The sequence below is a fragment of the Centruroides sculpturatus genome, unplaced genomic scaffold (assembly GCF_000671375.1).
Source record: "Centruroides sculpturatus isolate CEXI.00-Female unplaced genomic scaffold, Cexi_2.0 scaffold575, whole genome shotgun sequence".
Lineage (NCBI taxonomy): Eukaryota > Metazoa > Arthropoda > Arachnida > Scorpiones > Buthidae > Centruroides > Centruroides sculpturatus.
The window spans coordinates 10,773-32,200 of record NW_019384861.1 but is presented as its reverse complement, the minus strand read 5'-3'; the positions used below and the strand labels follow the sequence as shown (position 1 = coordinate 32,200).

The following is a 21,428-nucleotide window of genomic DNA, read 5'->3' as shown; positions in this document are numbered from 1 at the left end:
GCGTTGAATTTTCATTGATGTTTAGCCGAACAAATTTTTTTAAAAATAATAATCGTCGCTATTGTATCATTAAAAATTATTTTTAAATTATTTTATTGCTCACGAAACAAACAACCACTCATAATTAGAAAATTAAGTGTCATTTAAATATTGGCCTACCTGATAGATGTTTTAATGTTGGTAAAATTATAACTAAATTTTTTGAAGCGTAAAATTTTAACTGAAATTCACATTCAGATGTAAAATATTTATAAATATAGACTTTATTTGCTTTAGATTTCACACCGATTTGAAACGACTGGTGTTTTCGGATCAATTTCTGCAACTGTCCAGTCGATTGCCATCTCCTTATGTTTATGGCTTAGGACAACATAAGGCACCATTACAGCGGAATGTCTCTTGGCAGCGATTCACATTTTTCAATCGTGATAGATCACCTACGGTAAATGGTTTAATATGAAATGTAGACTAGACATGTATATGTGTTTATGCATATTGAATGAAGTATTAAAATACTATTTTATTTGTATAGCCAAATATGAATCTGTATGGAAGTCACCCATTTTACCTATGTTTAGACAGTGGCAAATGGAGTCATGGAGTGTTTTTATTGAACAGTAATGCTATGGGTATGTTTTTATCTTATAATGTTTGTATTAAGTAATTATTATACCATATTAACTATTTATGTTTAATTTATTTATATATAGAAAACTTTCTTGATATGATAACTCATAATCAATAGGAAATATGTCCCTTTTTATACATATTTTTATGTTTTGAGTTCAGCTTTTACTATTCTCGAGATATATTACACTGCTGGCAATTAAAATTTCTACACCATGAAGGTGGCACAAAACAAATGCAAAATGCTGAGTGCTCTGTACAACATGCTGAGTGCTCTGTCTTTACCTCAAGATTATCTGTCACTTTAATCATGTGTTCCTCCATTAAATTATACATGATTTTGCCATTTGCTTTCCTTCCTAGTGTAGCAATTTTAATGACCAACAGTGTAAATAAATATCACTATAATTATTTTATAATTTATACATCATATTAAAACACCAACCTGAATCTGCATTCTCTTGAGCAAGAGGACATTTAAAGAATAAAAAATGTTTGTTTAATTAGCTTATATAGCTATAATTTACAAAAATATATTCTATTATGAGAAGCATAATTTGAGATTTAGTTAAAATACTATTTTGACAAATTTTATTAATACTTTTACTGGTACAAATGACAGTTTCTTGTGCTTGCTTTTTTGGTAATGTGGGCTTGCCTAGAATTTTGATACTCATTAATCTTGATGTGATTAACCTGATACAAGGCATTACCAGCAAGAACCAAATCTGCAAGTCTGTAGGTTAAAATGAGTTAAATAAATATTTTGCATTGATTTTAATAAATTAATATATATCTTACAGTTGCTGATGTTGCAATAGAATAGATGTATTAGAAATTAAGGAATTCACATCTGTTTTAATCTATATAAATTAGGAAAAAAATATGCAACTTGTTTAAATAAAAATTAATATTGTAAATAATTTTTTAATGATATTTATATGCAATATTTTGTCACTAGATTTAATTTAATTCTAATTAATGCATTCAATAGAGATAGAGGGGTATGTCATATCTCGAGCAGGGAGGTACTTAATGCAGATCCTATTCCTTGCTAGCATTTACAATCTTTTATCAAACTCATTTCTATACCCAAAATTAAGCTGTGTATTTAAAGCTACATTATACAAATGTAATTATAGATTTTGGACTAAAGTAGTTTCAGGTATTGATTATAACCTAACCTAGTATTGATAGAGAAAGTGATATTAAGTAGGTTGAAAATGTTAGAGAAATAAAATAATTTATGCTTGGCAAAGAATTCAGGTGTGTTGCTATAATTAGTTGTAGTAGCTAAGGAGGTGGATAGGAAAAGTCATATATGAAACTATTTTAATGTAATTATTGAACTCAATATAGAATCAGAATAAAAAAAATTGACATTTATTATATACCATTAATTAGTTATGAAGTTAATATCACATTTATAGGAATATTTTTAAAAAATAATAGAAATTTTGTCAATTTAATTAAAGAATTATATTTCAAATAAAAGTTTTGATTTCTTATCATTTTGTCAGTTATCAGCTATATTGCAAGATTTCCTGAGAAAATGCAATTGTATTTGACTTTTGATCTTCAGTATTTATCAAAATCTATAAACATATTGTTATAAATAATAATCATTTTGATGTTATCGCTGTTAAAAAAATATCATGTCTGTTTTCTTTACTTAAAAAATTGATTAACTTATATGATATCTAAACTTTTCTATAGTTATATTTACTTCAAGTTTTAAAATTGGTTACCACATTATAATATTAATGCATTAGTTCTGTTATAATAATAAATGAATTTAAAATAGTATCTTATACAAATTTGACTTAAACATATTTATGTAAATATTAAGTACAAACTTTTAATAAATTAATATAATTTATTATAGATGTTATTCTACAACCGACTCCTGCAGTTACATTTCGTTCAATTGGAGGAATATTGGACTTTTTCGTTTTCCTTGGTCCATATCCGGACAGTGTCATAATGCAATTTACAAAAGTCATTGGCACTACTTTTATGCCGCCTTATTGGAGTTTAGGATTTCATCTTTGCAGATATGGCTATAATACTTTAAACAGAACAAAACAAATTTGGAAACAAAATAGAGATGCTAAGATTCCATTTGTAAGTTTGAAAATTATTATTTGTTTGAATTATTGTCATTTGAAATAAATTGTTTTTACAACAGGAAGATCTGTCAAATTATCACATGATAATTAAACTATTGGATGCGGAGTTGTTTATTTGCTTTTGCAATTATAAAAAGTATGATAATGGTTCTAAGCTCTTCCATCAGAAATGTTTAATTTAGGTTATTGCTAAATGCTAAACACCAATTTATGAAACATGTTATCATCAAAAGTATATTAAACTTGAACAATTTTATTTAATTGTTATAAGCTATTCATTTAAATATACAGTAGAGCATCGATTATCCGACTCAACTGGGGACTCAGGTTGGTCAGATAACAGAAAAGAAGGAAAAAAATACATTATTAGTATAGTATATTAGGATATTAATATATCCCATGTAATTAGTCTGCCGCGCTTTCTTTTGGCCTCGAGGATTGTCTCTGAAATCCTGCTGAATCTTGCGAATGGTTTACGCTTGGGTATCGCCAAGGTTTTTGGCAAAATTTGATGTAATATCGCTCTCTTAGAATACAGGTATGTTTGTTTGGGTATTNCACTTTATCATCATCAAAATAAGGAAAGGCTGTTAGGTGATTAAAGCAACATTTTTACATCTAAATATGATGATGTAATTAAATTAATAATTAATGTACATACTTTCATAACTAGTTGCCAGTTTTTGCTTAAAGGTTTAATTAACTATATTTAAAAATGTGTGTAAAACTTTATTTTAATTTTATAAAATGTTTTAATTCTATTCTATATTTGTTTACTTTTAAATAATTTCTTAACATGTTTTATTTATATAATGTGGTGATTATTAAACAGTTTATAAATAAATTTGGATAATGCAGTAGCTCCTCATTATATTGCTCATTTGGATACAATGTACTGGTACTTGTTCAGGTCTTCTAAATGTAAAAGCCAACAATTTTTTAAAAAATTGGTTACCAGCAATTTTCTACTGGCAAAGAAATATTACTTTATTCCAATCACTGACTTTGAAAGTAGTATTGTATGAAATACAACACACAAAGAAGCAAGTTGGCATTGATATTGAAAGTAGAAAAAACAGGGGATTAGATTTACCAGTTTTATTGCACCATCTGATAATTTTGCTCATTTCGTTTCTCTCCCACATGCTGAATGCAATGAGGGGGCTACTCAATTATTAGAGGGCAAATGACAACATGTAATTTTTTATGGGAGCTAAATTTTTTTGATCTGTTGAAACAATAAAAATATAACAAAAATAATCTAAAATGAGAACAAAAAAATCCATAATTATAAATGCTACCATTTATAACATTTAAAGAATATTCATGAAAGACTTTTGGAATTAAAATATAATTCTAAAAATGATGTGACTTAACCTGATCATCTTAATGTTCAGCTTCATTCAACAGTGGTGGATCCAAGGAATTGGCTCTAGGGAATGAAGGTTCTCCATTTTAAGAACATTTTGAACTTCAAAATGTTTATCTGACTGTCTATAGTATAATTTTTGCACATGTTACTTATTAATTATTCAAATACTTATAATTTTTGAGTTAGTCTCCATTGGTTACTTCTGGATCTACTAATGGCATCCAGCAAGCTTAATAGAAATATTATTTCTTTTAGTCTTTGAATGCTTTCCGTTAATATATTTGTAGTCAGATATAATAGCAATGATTCATATACAATTTCATCTTGTATAGTTTTTGAAATAGTAATAAAAAAGTAAATAATTTTTAAGTTTTTAGAATGAATACAATAAATTTGAATTGATTACAGTTTTTCGAAAATAAAAAATTGTTATGTCTTGTGATTCAGTGATAATGAAATTAGGATTGAAGGAATATCAGAGATATCAGCAGTTCCCTACAATAAATGAAAATACAAATAAACTAGGGATAAAAACTATAGAAAAAAACTGTAACTATGGAAACACTAAATAGATAATATAGATATACAATATAGATATCAGAATATGTAATAGATACAATAGATATAGATAATAACTGTAGAAACTGTAATTAGATCTGTTTTATGGAACATAAGAGAAAAGGAAATAATAAACCCATCATGGGCCTGGCCAAACCCACAATGGTTATGGGGGGGAAAACATCTTAGTGCCCATAAAAGTCAAAAGTGAAAAAAAAAAAAAACCTAAAGTAACAGAACTAATTTAGTTTTAAAATTGAGTATTCATATAATTAAGCCATTTATAATAATTTATCTTAAATGAGTAAACATAACTTTATTTAGATATTTTGTTTTATTATCTTTATTTTAGGATGTACAATGGAATGATATTGATTATATGGTTAGGCACAACGATTTTACTTACGACAAGACTAGATTTGCTGGATTACCAGAATTTGTCGATGAATTACATTCAGTAGGAATGCATTATATTCCAATCATTGTAAGTATTTTTTGTTTAATAATTTTATTTAATAGTATCTAATGAACAAATTAACCAATAAAAACAGTATTAGCAAATCAGTTCCATCATGATTAAATAAATTAATTGTCTTTTTCAATTATATCCTACAGCAAGTTGCTTTTGTAGGATACTATTAAATCGTTAATATATTCCATAAATAATGAATTCTATTTAGTTTTTTGCTTATTTGAGTCATAAAAAACATATTTTTACCTACAGTACTAAGTGATTTTGGACTAATTGTCTATCTTCAGAATGAAAACAAATATGTTCTATTTGAGTTTCTAATTCTATATAAGATGGAATTTTTTTGAGCATGTGCAATATCAATCAGCCTTTAAAAGGATTCTGAAGATACAGAACTTATTACAAAATTTATTGCTAAAGTTGGAATTATTTTGTAAATTAACTCACACCAACCTTGTATATGTTTCCAGCACAATTGTTGTAAAAACAAAAATGTAAGCATGTTTGGCCATGTGACATATAAAGAGAATGAATGAATTTTAAAGTGTATATTTCAGAACCATGATTTGGAAATGTTCCAGAAACCATAAGTTTGGTTTACAAAGAAGATAAGTCTTCTAAAGCCTAATGCCAGTGGCCCCTAATGAGGCCAAAAATGTTTTAATTTTTGTTTTTGTAATGACTTCTGTGCTTAAACGTATGCAAAATTAGCATGAATTAATTTATTCTGTAAATATAAGAAATTTAAATATATCAACAGCATATGATGATACTGTTATTTAGTGTCAGTTTATTAAAACTGATTAATTAAATATGTAATATAAAATTACTTTTGAATTACATATGCCAATTTAAATTTGGAGAATACAGGCAGGCTGAAAAGTAATGCACACATGCTTGTAGAACACAAACAAAAAAAATAGCAAGATCGGGAAAAAAGTACATTAAAGTACAATTCTTAAGCTTCAAAATCATATATTTATTTTTCAACATAGTTACCGTTAAGGCTAACACATTTCTCCCGATGTATGACAAGTTTTTTCATTCCGTCACTGAAAAATTCTTCTGACTTTTCTCGAATCCAGGACTTGACAGCTGCCTTCACCTCATCGTCTGAGGTGTAATGAGTACCCTTGAGGTTTTTCTTAAGTAGAGGAAACAAATAAAAATCACAAGGTGCAAGATCGGGGGAATAAGGAGGGTGTGGAATCGGTTCAAACTTCAGGTTTCGCAGAGCCTCTCCAGTTGCGTGCGAGGTGTGTGGACGGGCATTGTCATGTTGCAAGATTATTGGTGCCAAGCTGCCTCTAACATGACAAACTCAACATCAGAGGTGTTTTAGAGTCTGTATGCACTGAGAAGAATTAAACATTGCAACAAGGTGCAACGGTAATTGTCTGTGGCAGTGATCGGACTTCCGCTGCATGTTTCATCAACAATTATGGCTTTTCCAGGCTCGCAATCACGAAATTTTATTATCCATCAGTTTACAATAGACCTATCAACAGCATCGTCACCATAAACAGCCTTTAAACGTAATTTTTTCAGCAGTTAAAAATTCGATAATTAGCACTCTGTTTAACTCGCGTTGACATAGCACCAGAACATGTCTCCATATTTTCGCTTCTCAAAATATACTGAATGAATGCAACAACCTCAAACTGCGCATGCACATAGAGGGGAATGTTACTTCCATATGCCACCTGGCATGCTTCTGAAAATCATTTTGTTTGTGCTCTACAAGCATGTGTGCATTACTTTTCAGCCTGCCCTCATATTTCTCTGAGTATTAAAATGAAAATTTTGTCTGTTAATGAAAAAGCACAATTTAAACAAGAAGAAATTTGCATATTTTAAAACAAAATTCAGTATTATCATGTGCAGTCATATAAAATATAGAATTATAAAAACTTCAATGTAAGATTCTAGAAAAATAATTCTGTGTACATTTTATTATTATAATTTATTACAGTATTCATATATTTACCATACTTTTTCTTATTAGGATCCTGGTATTAGTGGTTCTGAGAAACCAGGCACTTATCCTCCATATGATGATGGCGTTAAGATGGATATATTTGTTAAAAATAGTTCTGGGGAAATATTCATTGGCAAGGTTTATGTTTTCAACTTTTGATTTAAATTAACGAATAATAATAATTTTTTTTTAAATATTAATTAAATTGTGAACATTTAAGGTTTGGAATAGTGTATCTACTGTTTTCCCTGATTTTACAAACCCCAAAGCTATAGATTATTGGACTAAACAATTTCAATATTATCATGATCAAGTTAAATTTGATGGTGCTTGGATTGTAAGTTTTATAATAATACTGATAACACATTTAGATTGGTATTTGCTTCATCATCAGTTATTAAAATTGCTTTAATCTATTTAAATCTGCTTTTTAGGATATGAATGAACCATCTAATTTTTACAATGGTCAGAAAGATGGATGCCCAACTTCAAGATTTGAAAATCCACCCTATGTTCCTGGTGGAATGGAGCCTTTATGTACTAGAACATTATGTATGACGTGTCAGCAGAATGCTTCAATACATTATAATGTCCACAATTTATATGGATTTTATGAAGCTATTGCTACAAACAAGTAAAAAATTTTTAATGTTAAATCTATTTTATTAAGTAATTGTTTATAAATAAATAATATAATTTTATCAATGCATTTAGGGCCTTAAAAACAATAAGGAAGAAACGTCCATTCATCATTTCACGATCTACATTTTCTGGTTCAGGATATTTTACAGGAAATTGGGATGGAGACATCTTTTCTAATTGGGACAATATGAGATGGACAATATCATGTAACAATATTTTCTTTAGATTGAATAAGTATTTTGAAATCATTTTATATAAAATTTCAAATTTCAGCTATTTTGAATTACAATATGTTTGGAATTCCAATGGTTGGTGCAGACATTTGTGGTTTTAATGGAAATACTACCAAAGAACTGTGTGCCAGATGGTCGGCTTTGGGAGCATTTTATCCATTTTCAAGAAATCATAACACTGATGACGCAATAGTTAGTATAAGGGATAATCAAAAAGTTTTTGTTTGAGGGCTAAAGGGCCTGGTAAGTCCATTCCATGTAAAATTGCTACTGGTGTTAAGCAAATTGACTCACTGATGAACAAGGTTAACAATTCTTTGTAGAAAAGGGCTGGCTGGCAGAATTACTATTTAATAAAAATTAAAATACTCAAAAAAGCAAAATTGGACTCGTATCCAGATGTATTTTAATTTTTATTAAATAGTAATTCTGCCAGCCTTTTCTACAAAGAAATATTATATTTTTAATTGTGTTGGGATTGTCACCTGTGGACATTTTAAACTGTTTTACATATTTGTGCAGAGGCATAGCCTCTAAAGAAAGGTTGTCTCTGCAATGGAAATAGTTATTCCTGGTGATTGGACATGGCAAGCAAAATTGGACTTGTATCCAGATGTATTTTAATTTTTATTAAAAGGTTAACAATGCCTGTCTGGTAGAATTTGGTTGGCATCTTCATTAAAAAGTTCAATAAAATTTTCTTTGTGTCTTCATCTGATTGGTCCTCTGGAAAGATAACGGTTCCAAAGACATGAAAACTGCATGGAGAGATCTGGACTTTATATTGGATATTCTAGGGCCTACCATTTAAGGATGTCCAACTTTTGCTTGATAATATTGTCACAGAAGTTTGCATACCATTCCACAATAGTGGTTTGGGCAGGCATACATCTCCATACATCTTTACTATTCTATGATGAATGTCTACCAGTTTGTCCTGACAACCAAAAACAAGACAAACTGGTACATTGATCTGATTTGCACTTATTGATAATCATGATTCCATCAATACGTGTACCACACATTCTATATACAATTCTGATTGCAACAAATATCTTACTAAACTGATGGCTATATCTCTGGCTTTATATCAGCTTACTCTGGACACGACACATCATATGTGTGACTGCAGCAGTGTCAAACAAAAACTTCTTGATCATATCATTTGAAAATAAAAATTTATCTTAAATTATTAACATAACTAACAAAAATAGTTTATGCAATTTACAGGATCAAGATCCCGTTTCTATGGGTCCTGAAGTAGTCAGTGCAGCCAAAAAAGCTTTAACAATACGATATTATCTACTACCTTATTTGTACACATTATTTTTTAAAAGTCACCTTCATGGTTTTACTGTTGCAAGACCTTTATTCTTTGAGTGAAGTATTGTTGTATATTTTTTTCAAACTTTCTAATTTTATTTATTATCAATATTAACAATTTTATATTTCCAGATATCTTCATGATATAAATACTTATGGCATAGATACTCAGTTTTTATGGGGAAAATCTTTAATGATAATACCAACTTTAGAATCGGTAGGAATGAGTAATTATTATACCATATATTATATAAATGTCTCAATAACTATGGTAATACTATGTGAAATTTCTAAACAATTATTTTGACTCATTTCTATATACCATGTGTAAACAGTGCAATGTTACCAATTATAATAAGATAAAACTATTTTTCTGTATGTTATTATATAGAAAGTTTTCTGAAAAGAATGCTACCATTGTAAATTATTGTAATTATGCTAACTGTTATTTGAGAATACTGTAATATGCATTAAAATATTGGAAAACTGTTTAAGTCACATTGCAATTTCTCAACGTGGCTAATCATTACTCACATGGCTAATCATTACTCACATGGCTAATCATTACTCAGATTCTTCCTATACTTGCTATGGCATATCTGTTGTTACTCCTATCACAGCAACCACAATTCTACAGTTCCTGCAGATGACTCATGTTGCACAATGACATATAATTCTGACTTTGCCAACTGCAGAACAGAATGCTTTCTTGTAGTGTTTCCATTTAAGTTTATGGTTCTTCCTAGAGGTATTGGACAACACATTTGAATGCAGATAGGAGATGAAAGTCAGACAGTTATATTACAAATTCTTGAATAATAATTAGCATAATTACAGTAATTTACAATAACGCTGTATTATTTAAAAGTAAAGAAATATAAAATATTAAAAAAATTCTAAAAATTAATTTAAAGTAAAGTTTACACATAAATTTTTAAATACAGTAGAGCGTCGTTTATCCGAAGGTGGGTTATCCGAAACGTCGGTTATCTGAAGGAATTCCAGTCGACAATTTTAAATTTTCGCCAGTGCTGTGGCGCTGTAATCTTTGGCCATGTCTTCGGCTACTCAAATATTTTACGTTTTTGATACTAAATTAACTTCTGAAGTATAATTTTTTATTGTTTTTATATTTTTCAATATATTTATTTTGTTTGTACAAAATAAAAAAATAATTTTTAACGATACAATAGTCTTCGTTAGGCTTAATATCGACAAAAATTCAACGTGAAGCGACACGCAACGGAGAAAAATTTTAACACGGGATAATATTTTTTCGTACATAATTGGTTATCCGCAAAATAAGTTATCCGAAAACTCCAGTCCCCAATTGATTCGGATAAACGACGCTCTACTGTAAGATAAGAAAATTATGTACATTAAAAGCTCTACCTGAAATATGAATTTAATTAGTATAGGGCAGGCTTGAATGTAAAATTATTTAAGAATGTTTCATATTATTTGGACTTAATTTTTATTTTATATTGGATCAGAATTTTTATAAACAAATGAATGTTCCAATAAGCTCTCTAGTCTTAGAAGACCTAGCAGAAATAGTAGTTAAATGAGTAGCGAGAGTATTCAATTGTGGCTAAATATAAAATAAAGAAGATTATTATGTAGGTAAATAGACAATTTACTTATGTGGAAAGCTGGGCAAGAAATAAATGTAAATGATACATTTTATTTTGCCTCTTATTCCTGGCCCATACATATAGAGAAGAATTAATTAAGATTAGATGCATAGCTGCATTCCATTGTTTTTCAAATAAGGTCATTGAGGGATTAATTACAACATATTTTGATTAAACCAGAGATAGTAAATCTTTATTTATAGAAGAGTGGCTGTCACAAGCAAATAACTTGCATCTGTTATGTCATACATAAATGAGACAAAATTATGTTTGTCTTATGGAGTGGAGTGATAATATATGTGAGTTTTGCCAGATGTTTGCCTTCTGATATGAAAATGTTGACATCAGATAAGGATAGAATGAGAGAGATGGATGAAGCTAGTGTATATCAGTGGTGTGTGGTGACATTTGATGATAGGGAAGCTGTGCTTGCCCTGGATTGAAGCATTGGAAGCATTATACAAGATTTTGGTGTGTAGCATCCATGAGCTAAACCACAAGAGGTTGGTGCTCTGTAAAGTGCATGTGCGAATGCATATAATCTGGCTGCTTTACATAATTCAAATATTTTTGTCAAGGAAGCTGTCTCATGTTCGACAATTCAGTGCTTCCATTGGGAATATATATTAAATATACAATAGCAATCTTATCATTGTTTTTACATGTATAGAAATTTGTAATAAGAATCATAATGTGGTTATAATAAAACAAAATAGTGATTTTAATTAATTCAAAGTATGTTAAAATATGAAAATAATTGCACAATATGTATTTATATTTTAGAAAATACAAAGGAAGCAGCACTTCCATAGCTTCCATGATGGACGGCACATTACTGATATATATATATATATATATGATTATCCCAAAAATTATTTAAATCATCATGTTTTTCTGGAGTATCTTTTGAGACATATTTAAATACTGGACTATTTTATTTTGTCTTTATTGGAAGTTTGCATTTGGGTTATATTGGACTTTAAGAAAAGGAAATGAAAGAGGATAAAATATAGCAGAGCTCTCTCAGTGAATTTTTAAAGTTAATTTTTTGATGTGAATACAATAACAAAGGTAAAGGGTTTTAAATTGCTCTCTTGAAATGCTGAAAAGGAGTTTGTTGAAAAAGATGAACTGAAAATGCAAAGATAATCAATTCTTGCTGAAATTCAAATGTTAAATTCTGATGAATAAAGGATAATGTAGTCCAAATGCATTAGAATATATGAAGTTTTACTACATAGGCTTTAACATTTGATAAGCAGGAGAATGAAAGAGTATTTTAATCCATTAATAAGAACTTTAATTTAGTAGGAACTTCAATGGTCTGATGTGCTTTAGAACGAGGTATTAAAGTAATATTGGAGTGCACACTTTATCATCATCAAAATAAGGAAAGGCTGTTAGGTGATTAAAGCAACATTTTTACATCTAAATATGATGATGTAATTAAATTAATAATTAATGTACATACTTTCATAACTAGTTGCCAGTTTTTGCTTAAAGGTTTAATTAACTATATTTAAAAATGTGTGTAAAACTTTATTTTAATTTTATTACCATGTTAAATCACATATTTCANTTGATGTGAATACAATAACAAAGGTAAAGGGTTTTAAATTGCTCTCTTGAAATGCTGAAAAGGAGTTTGTTGAAAAAGATGAACTGAAAATGCAAAGATAATCAATTCTTGCTGAAATTCAAATGTTAAATTCTGATGAATAAAGGATAATGTAGTCCAAATGCATTAGAATATATGAAGTTTTACTACATAGGCTTTAACATTTGATAAGCAGGAGAATGAAAGAGTATTTTAATCCATTAATAAGAACTTTAATTTAGTAGGAACTTCAATGGTCTGATGTGCTTTAGAACGAGGTATTAAAGTAATATTGGAGTGCACACTTTATCATCATCAAAATAAGGAAAGGCTGTTAGGTGATTAAAGCAACATTTTTACATCTAAATATGATGATGTAATTAAATTAATAATTAATGTACATACTTTCATAACTAGTTGCCAGTTTTTGCTTAAAGGTTTAATTAACTATATTTAAAAATGTGTGTAAAACTTTATTTTAATTTTATAAAATGTTTTAATTCTATTCTATATTTGTTTACTTTTAAATAATTTCTTAACATGTTTTATTTATATAATAAGATGAGAATTTACAGATGGTTTTATTTACATATTTTTACCTTTTTGTTTTTTTTTACTTTAATCAGTTAACTGAGTTTTGTTATTTTTTGAGCATTAAGGACCTAAAAGCAGATTTTTGTTCTATCTGTAAAAGAGATGGCAAAACCCCACAATATATTAAATTTAATTTAAGCTATTATTTGAATCTATAACATTCTAAACTACGTTAATTTTCAAGAATTCTAGGTAACTGAACTTGGCGTGAAAAGGCTGAAAACATTTTTATGTACAGGTTGAAACATCTGGTATCATTCTGACCTGATAGGTGCAGGATTACTGATAGTTAAATTACAATACAATTAACACAACAGCTAACCACTACACAGCTACCAAACACATCCTACTTTTAAAATACTTTGTGAATCAATAAAAGCTTGTTAATATACCAAAAACAAACATTAAATGAAAATTCTTTTCAAATTATTGTGCATTTTGTCATTAATATACTTCTAGCTACATTGAGCACTCCCAAACATAGCAGCAGGTTGGTACGGTGACCCACGAAACTTGAAACTATGCTAGCCAAAATTGGTGCCTCACTAGTGATGGTTGACCTATATAATAAATATTTGGCTGCCATAAAAAGTAGTATAGATATTAATTTTATACAATATGGTGCCAAGAATTTGAATATATATATTTTATTTAAGCTACTAGAAGGTGAAATATGTAATCACCTGTTTCACACTTCATTTAAAATTGCTGATTTTAAATTTTATTCTTTATATATATATAACTTATATATATATAAAGTTTATTATTATAATAAACTTATATATATTTAGACACAAAATATAGATTTATACATAATATATTTTGTTTATAGATATTAAGATTTTTGTCATATTAATTTATAAGACAAAAAATTTGACTATTTTGTTTTTTTTTTTTATTTTAGAATGTGTCTACAGTAACTGCATACATTCCAAATGACACATGGTTTGACTTTTATACCTACAAAAGACTGAATAGTGGTGTTAATAATACTTTTGATGCACCTATTGATAAAATCAATTTGGCATTAAGAGGTGGAGGAGTAATTCCCACTCAAATTCCCAATGTTACAACTACTGCTAGGTAGGTGTATATTATGAAAATTTGATCACATATACTTATATATTGTGTAGTATTAACAGTGTTGATGTAAAGATGAACTGATATAAATTTTTTATATTTTATATGATAGTTAAAAGAAAAATTTTTATTTATATATTAAAAAAGTATACAGTAGAGCATCGATTATCCGACTCAATTAAGGACGGGGGTGGTCGGATAATTGAAAAGTCGGATAACTTAAAAGTATGAAAAAATCCATTATTAGTGTAGTATATTATTATATCCCATGTAATTAGTATATTAGTATATCGCTATTAACCTACTTCGTGTTGAATTTTCCTCCATGTTAAGCCTATCAAATTTTTTTTAAACATAATAATCGTTGCTATTGTATTGTTAAAAATTAGAAAATTAAGCCTCGTTTAAATACTGGCTCCCTTTCATGGTTGAATGAGTGTTGCCAGCTAAAACACGTAAAAATAACATTAAAGTAGCTAAGACATAGCCAAATATTGTACAGTGGAACCCCGGTTAACGAACGTACTCCGTTCCACAAGTCCGTTCGTTAATCGAATTGTTCGTTAACCAAAGCAATTTTTCCCATAGAAATTAATGCAAATACAATTAATCCGTTCTAGCTGTCAGTATTTTTGTAATTTTATTTATAAAATGGGTTTTCTTTAATGAAAATATAGGAAAACGTGCTCATAAACAGTCAATCTAGGTTAAATTTTCGGATAAGGGGAAAGATTTGACGGGTATAAAAACATCCCACACGATCGTTAAAGTTTTAAAATGACAGATAGCAGAAACAACAGGCTAAATTATGAGCGAAAGGCTTATAGGTTTATCAACAATCTCTGATCAGAGTCGACGAACAGGTGTCAAATAACTCCTCGGAACAAACCTTTCTCGTGACCTAATCTGGTTTCGGTTTTCACCTGGAGACAAAGAAGTAAACAATCGGAAAGCGAGGAATGGGACGCAGGACTAATCATAAGGTGAGATTCAAGGAAAAAATACTATAAAAACCCTGAATCTCAAGATCAAAACGCCGTTTTTCTAAAAATTCTATGGTGATTAATCTGTGTTGTCTTCATCTGGATTAAGCCTGAAGTCGTGCTCTCTAAAATTTGTGTTGTGTTTCGCGGACCGCTCCAGTCGTTGCAGCTCTGTCACCTACCATCGCTTCTGTGACCAAGCGAACCCATCTTGTCCACTCTGGGGCTATGACTGATCAGCTTACACTATCGTAGGACCAGCGATACGCCACTCCTCAGTGCCGAGAGAAAATACTGTGGATAAGCCATTTCCAACTACCTCAAATATGTAAGCATCTTCCCGTTCTAATAAACGATTTTCACTGTAAAATACTTGTCATTTTTGTCTCCTCCGCCACCACCAACGTACGAATGGACCCTAGATCATCACCGACACACGATTAACTGACTTTCCCTAAAAGTCAGCAAGCTTACAAATTTGACACAAAAAGCCGTTAAGTTTGTTATCCGAGACAAAATTTTTGCAAAATAATAGTTCGTTAACCGATTTGGTCGTTAACCATGACGTTCGTTAACCGGGGTTCCACTGTAGTGCCACATCACTAGCGGACATTTGAATTTGCCGACTAGAACGCAGTCAGTTAACCGAGGTGACGGTTAATTGGGGGTTGGATAATTGATGCTCTACTGTATTTTCCATTAATAAGTTATAATTAAGTGAAATTTTAATTAATAAGAACAGATTTAATAAATAAATAAGAACATTATTTAGGTGTTAAGTATGTGCATTGAATATTCTTTTCAGTTGAATATCATCCTGAGACTATAATAAATAATTGTTATAAATTTAAAGAGTTTTTCATAATGCATATCAGAGCAATAACAAGATACTAAAATCATGACATCAAGAGTCTATTGAAAATACTACTAACCTTTTCATTTGATTATAAATAATATTTTTTATTTATTTTATTCTATTTAGTACAGGCCAAGCCTGGTGTCTGGGGTATTATAAAAATCCAAAAACAGTAAATCATGCAATATACTAATACATCAATATGTAGTACATGAAACATATCTTAGGCTTTCTGACCCAGTTTACAAAAATTAACATCCAATTAATTATGGCAGACACCAAAAGGCAAAATAAAAATAGCTCTTCTGTCCAGCTGTGAGCACCCAATAAAAAAGTAAATCAAAACTTTTAATAATAAATTACACCTATTTGGAAAAATCCAGCAACAAGATGATAAAATGTATGCAGTATCAAGCATAAATTATGAATTATATGAGTTAATTTAACTGCAGAAAAACTTTGTTTAAGTGTGATAAACTGCAAGTAAACTTTTCATTTATGAAGTAATATTGCTTCATAAATTGCTTCATATTCTTACAAAATTTCATTTCATACTTTCTTCTCTCTTTATACAGTCGTTTGAATCCTTTCGGATTATTAGTAATTTTGGATGTAGTTGGTGCTGAAGGAGAATTATTTTGGGACGATGGAGACAGTTTAGGTAAGAGAATTATTTATCTATTATTTGAAAGTAATAAATTTAAATTAAATTAATTTAAAGCAAATGTTTAATTTACTGTATTACAATGATTCTGAAATGTTGATGTTGAAATTGCACTTTTATGTAGGGAATTTCGCTTTTTAGTAATTTCTGATTAATTATATTTCCATAATCTATTGTTCAGGAAGAAAGTTAGGATCAATCAAAGAAACATTTACAGTTAACCTTGCTTAAAGAGCACCTTACATAATGAGCAAAACAAATTGTAAAAAATGACTCACTTAATGAGCAATGTTCTGCATAATGAGTGACGAGGAGATGAGAAGTCCCAGATTGTGCACATGCTCCATCAGTCTGTGTTTAGCACTCGATCCACAAGCATCTTAGTGTTGCCCATGATCAAACATTTTTCCAAACTTGTGCTCACACATATTACCTATAAATATCAACAACCATCCCTGTTATATAACAAACACGCCAAGCAATATGCCAAATTCTTGGGCTGTGTAAGGCTATAATTAAATAATACTAATTAATTTGACTAGAGGTAGGCAGTTATGCTGCTATCTCATATTAAATTTAATGACCAATTCCAAATTAAATTTTTAAAATGTCTCCATCATTCGGAGCTTGAATTGTGCCCATCCTGTAAGCCTAGAAGTTTGACAATGGAGTTTGGAACGTGAAGCATGATTCCACTGACAAATGCCATTGTCAAACTTCTAGGCTTGGTAAAGGGGTGTTGACGGTGGTGCTGAACGTTTGACGTTCATGTTTTTGCAACAAAAAAATCGGTCACAACCTCTCTATTATCTGTGATGATTTTTTTTTTTTTTCTTTTGTTTTCTGCAAATTCAAATTCACATTCCAGGTTGGTTCATTCCATGCTAGGAGAAAAGATTATGACGATTTACGCTCCTTAATAATGTATATTGTATAATTTTCTTTGGATAAACGTTATACATAAAATATTTGAGTATTTGTTTCAGCACAGAATGCATTATTATAATTTACATTAATTTATATGGGAAAAATTGTTTCACTTAACGAGTGTTTCACATTACGAGTAAGATTTTCTGGAACGAATTATGCTCATTAAGTGAGGTTCCACTTTAGATCAAAACAACCTGTTATAAAATATCTAATAAATATATTTTTAAAAATATTTTTTGTACCATTTTGATTTATAATTACATTTAAAACAATTTGTGCATAAAAAAATCATTATTTTCTACTGTATTTGTTACTTATGTTAGATTTTTGAACTTTTTTTTTTTTTTTGGCCATTAACATTCTTATTGAGTGACCTTGACTATTAATGCAATCATAATGATATTACTTTCCTGAACTTTTTGAATGTATCTATATTTTTGCTGTGATTCCAGACAATTAAAAATAATTATAACTGATTTAAGTGTATTTATCAGTTTGTGTTATTCTCCATTTTTAAATTACTAATTAATTTGAATTTTTTTAATGTCTTTATTTTTCAGTTGTGTTTGTTTATATGCTTAAAAATTGAATTTAAAAATAATATAATTCAAAAAAGGTTATTTCAAACAGATTCTGTAGAACAAAAACAGTACACTCATGTAGCGTTTTACTCCTACAATGTAAGTCACTTTATAATATATTAATTTTTTAATTATAAAATAACAATTTGTTTATAAATTTTTCAGAATTATCTTACAACAAGAACAATATTGCATGGTTATGCTAATATGCCAGTATTAAATAACATCACAGTAATTAATTGCGAATTCAAACCGTCTTCAGTTACCGTCAATGGCAAATCCATTACATTCGATTACGAAGTCGATAGAAAAGTACGTGCCTTTTTTTTATTATACATTAACATTATATATTATAAACACATATACTAAAGTAATACATTGATTTTATTCATGTTTAGGTACTATATTTGGACAATTTAAATCTTAATTTCACACAAAACAATTATATTCACTGGAAGTAGAACTGTATCATTTTCTGATTGAACATAAATTTTATGATTAGTATAAGCATAATCTTTAAATTAAAGAATATTATTTAGTGGTTATTATTAATGGTTAATTAACTATTTTATGATTAATTTTTAATGCCATTAAATATTTAATGATTTTGCAAGTGTCTGTGATATTGAAAAATGGTAATTTTATGAGTAGATCTTATGTTTAGAAAATAGAATGTTTTTGCGCAGATGTGCTCTAAGAAAACTTTGATTTGATGTTAAATTTGATTGAAAATTTTTAACTATATACAATTTTAAGATTTATCAATATTCAGAAGTATTATCAGTTATCACATTTTGCCATGCTTCTGTAATTAAGGTTTCTGCATTATTGTTACTTAATAATAGGAAGATTATTTATTTCTTGCAATTATTATACTGGAAAATTTCTAGATCCCAGAATATTTTTTTACGCTATTGATTATACTTTTACCAAAATTATTTTTCTTAAAATTCATTGTAATAACAAAGACCAAAGTTTTTTTTCATGTAAAATGTTTTTCAGTTTATATCTTGCAGGGATTTTTTTAAACTGAAGAATAATTTTTGTTTCTATTTTTATATAAAGTACAGTATTGAGGATAAAAAAAAATAATAATGTAAAAATTGGTAAATATAAAATGAAATTATTGTAACTTTTTATCATATTATTTTAAGATATGAAAGTAAAATTTAAACAAACTGTATTTTTCTTCCTAGATAATAAAATTTTGTTGGCATACAGCTTGTTATCATTTATATATACAATAAAACCTGTCCAAAGCAGAACCTGAATAAAACGGAAACCTGCCTAAGCGGGGAAAAATATTCAGTACCGTACAATTCCAGTTTACACAAGTTTTTACTGTACCTATCATTAGTTTGGAAATTAACACTATACAATGCAAAAAAGTAACAGTTTAAAAAATTTGTGCTGTTATTTTCCAATGATAATGTCCATGTCATAATGACTTCATTGGTAAAGGTGTTAATGTGCCATTTCGAGGTACCCAATTTCAACTCCCAATCAGATCTTTGGGAATTTTCATACACTATTATGATCAGGAGATTTCCATCCTTGGCCCTCACTACTTAGTCACCCTGTTGTGGGTCTAGTGAAATCCATAATTATGAAAAAAGAAAGATTATATGTTAGTGGTATTAAATAATGGATCTAATTTTTCCACCTTTTTCGAAATTGTTGACCCGGACAGTTCCCCCACCTTTTTTTTTTGTTAACTCTTTCTGCCCTGTGGGCACTAAGAGGGCCTCTTTAAGCAAGCCCATTATGGGTTTGGCCAGGCCCACAATGGGGCAGCCAGGTGATGAGGAACGGGACATTTTAAAATTAGGATGTTATACTTAGAAATAAAAAAATTAGGTTTTTTTGTGAGTAGAAAATAAATATTTTTTTATTAGAATGTAAACATGTACTGTACTGTACATGATATATTATTAAAGTAATACAATAATCACATGTGGCATATTCAAAAATAATTAATAACAGGGTCGATATTAATTGCAAAAATAGTAGATAAAAGTAAGAATAATAAATAACACATACCAACGTTAATTTAATTTAAGTTACAAAAGATATAATATATAAATATAGAAATTTGAAAAGTAACATGAATAATGATTACATATAATAAACTACATGAAAATAAATGAGAAAAATCATATAATAAAATATTACATTAATTTTTATTTACCGCCTTAAAAGCCTATTTTTGGTTGTTCCTAGCTGCTTCTAGAAGTTTTTTATTTTTTATTATTTCTTCGTAAAAATTTTATTTTTATGTTACTGCAAATTAGTAGTTCAGCTTTAACATTCTCCAATGTTAATCTGTTTCTTTTATCCCACCATAAGTTATTCATTGAAGAAAAACATCTTTCAACCTACGCATTAGAAATTGGAATGCTAAGCATAAATTCAACTATCTTCTAAACGTTTGGAAAATTTCTTTTTAATATAAATGCCCATAACTGTGAATTATTTTTTCTGCTTTTAACTTGTCCTCCAAATTTCCTACTCTTTTCTTTATTGTGCAAAGTTCATTAAAAACATCGTCACCTTTTACTTTGAAGTCAATTTTGTTCATATATTTATCGAGTTCTTGGCAGTCTTTTATACCCTGTTTCCCCGAAAATAAGACAGTGTCTTATATTAATTTTTGCTCTGAAAGATGCGCTAGGTCTTATTTTTCCAAGAAGAAAAAATTCACATTTATTGTTGAACAAAAAAATTCCCAAGTCGAACTTCGACGAAAGTGACGTATATCCGGTCGTGTCGAATTTAAATAAAACCGAAGTGAAGTTACGAAGTTCCCGTGCTGGAGTGGACTTACCATACTCTTTTTCTTTCTTTCTTCTTCTTCTTCTCAGTTTATATGGAGAGTATAGCTCAATTTAGGCTCTTTCTCCGAATGATGTTTATTGATCGCTATGCGACCGACGAGCCAGCCGTATCCGAACGGCCTAAACGCGCGCGCGGGGAAATAATGCCTTCCGGGAGGACTTTTATGGGGAACTGGCCTCCTATTTAGTCGTTATTGGCAAGGAGAAAACTCGGAAAACTCCAAGCAGCCAGCCTGTCCGATCGTGGCGCGAACCCACGACCGAACTTCCCAGTGTTCAACGTACTCAGACCGCTCAGCCACTGGTGCGCTCACTTATCACTCTCTTATTCTTATTCTTAT

General features: G+C 29.2%; 1 protein-coding gene across 1 annotated transcript in view; it reads left to right on the top strand.

Moving 5' to 3' along the window:
* LOC111630665 (lysosomal alpha-glucosidase-like) overlaps positions 1-19,307 on the top strand; it is a 23,483-nt gene extending 4,176 nt beyond the window's left edge. The window contains exons 3-18 of the mRNA XM_023374804.1: positions 277-442; positions 533-629; positions 2,513-2,751; positions 5,039-5,170; positions 7,164-7,274; positions 7,357-7,473; positions 7,571-7,770; positions 7,851-7,984; positions 8,052-8,203; positions 9,242-9,390; positions 9,467-9,551; positions 14,064-14,242; positions 16,654-16,739; positions 18,303-18,352; positions 18,419-18,565; positions 18,652-19,307. Coding sequence (XP_023230572.1) covers positions 277-442; positions 533-629; positions 2,513-2,751; positions 5,039-5,170; positions 7,164-7,274; positions 7,357-7,473; positions 7,571-7,770; positions 7,851-7,984; positions 8,052-8,203; positions 9,242-9,390; positions 9,467-9,551; positions 14,064-14,242; positions 16,654-16,739; positions 18,303-18,352; positions 18,419-18,565; positions 18,652-18,714 — 2,107 coding nt within the window. The 3' untranslated portion in view covers positions 18,715-19,307. The remainder of the gene's footprint in view (positions 1-276; positions 443-532; positions 630-2,512; positions 2,752-5,038; positions 5,171-7,163; positions 7,275-7,356; positions 7,474-7,570; positions 7,771-7,850; positions 7,985-8,051; positions 8,204-9,241; positions 9,391-9,466; positions 9,552-14,063; positions 14,243-16,653; positions 16,740-18,302; positions 18,353-18,418; positions 18,566-18,651) is intronic.
* The last annotated feature ends 2,121 nt before the right edge of the window (positions 19,308-21,428 follow it).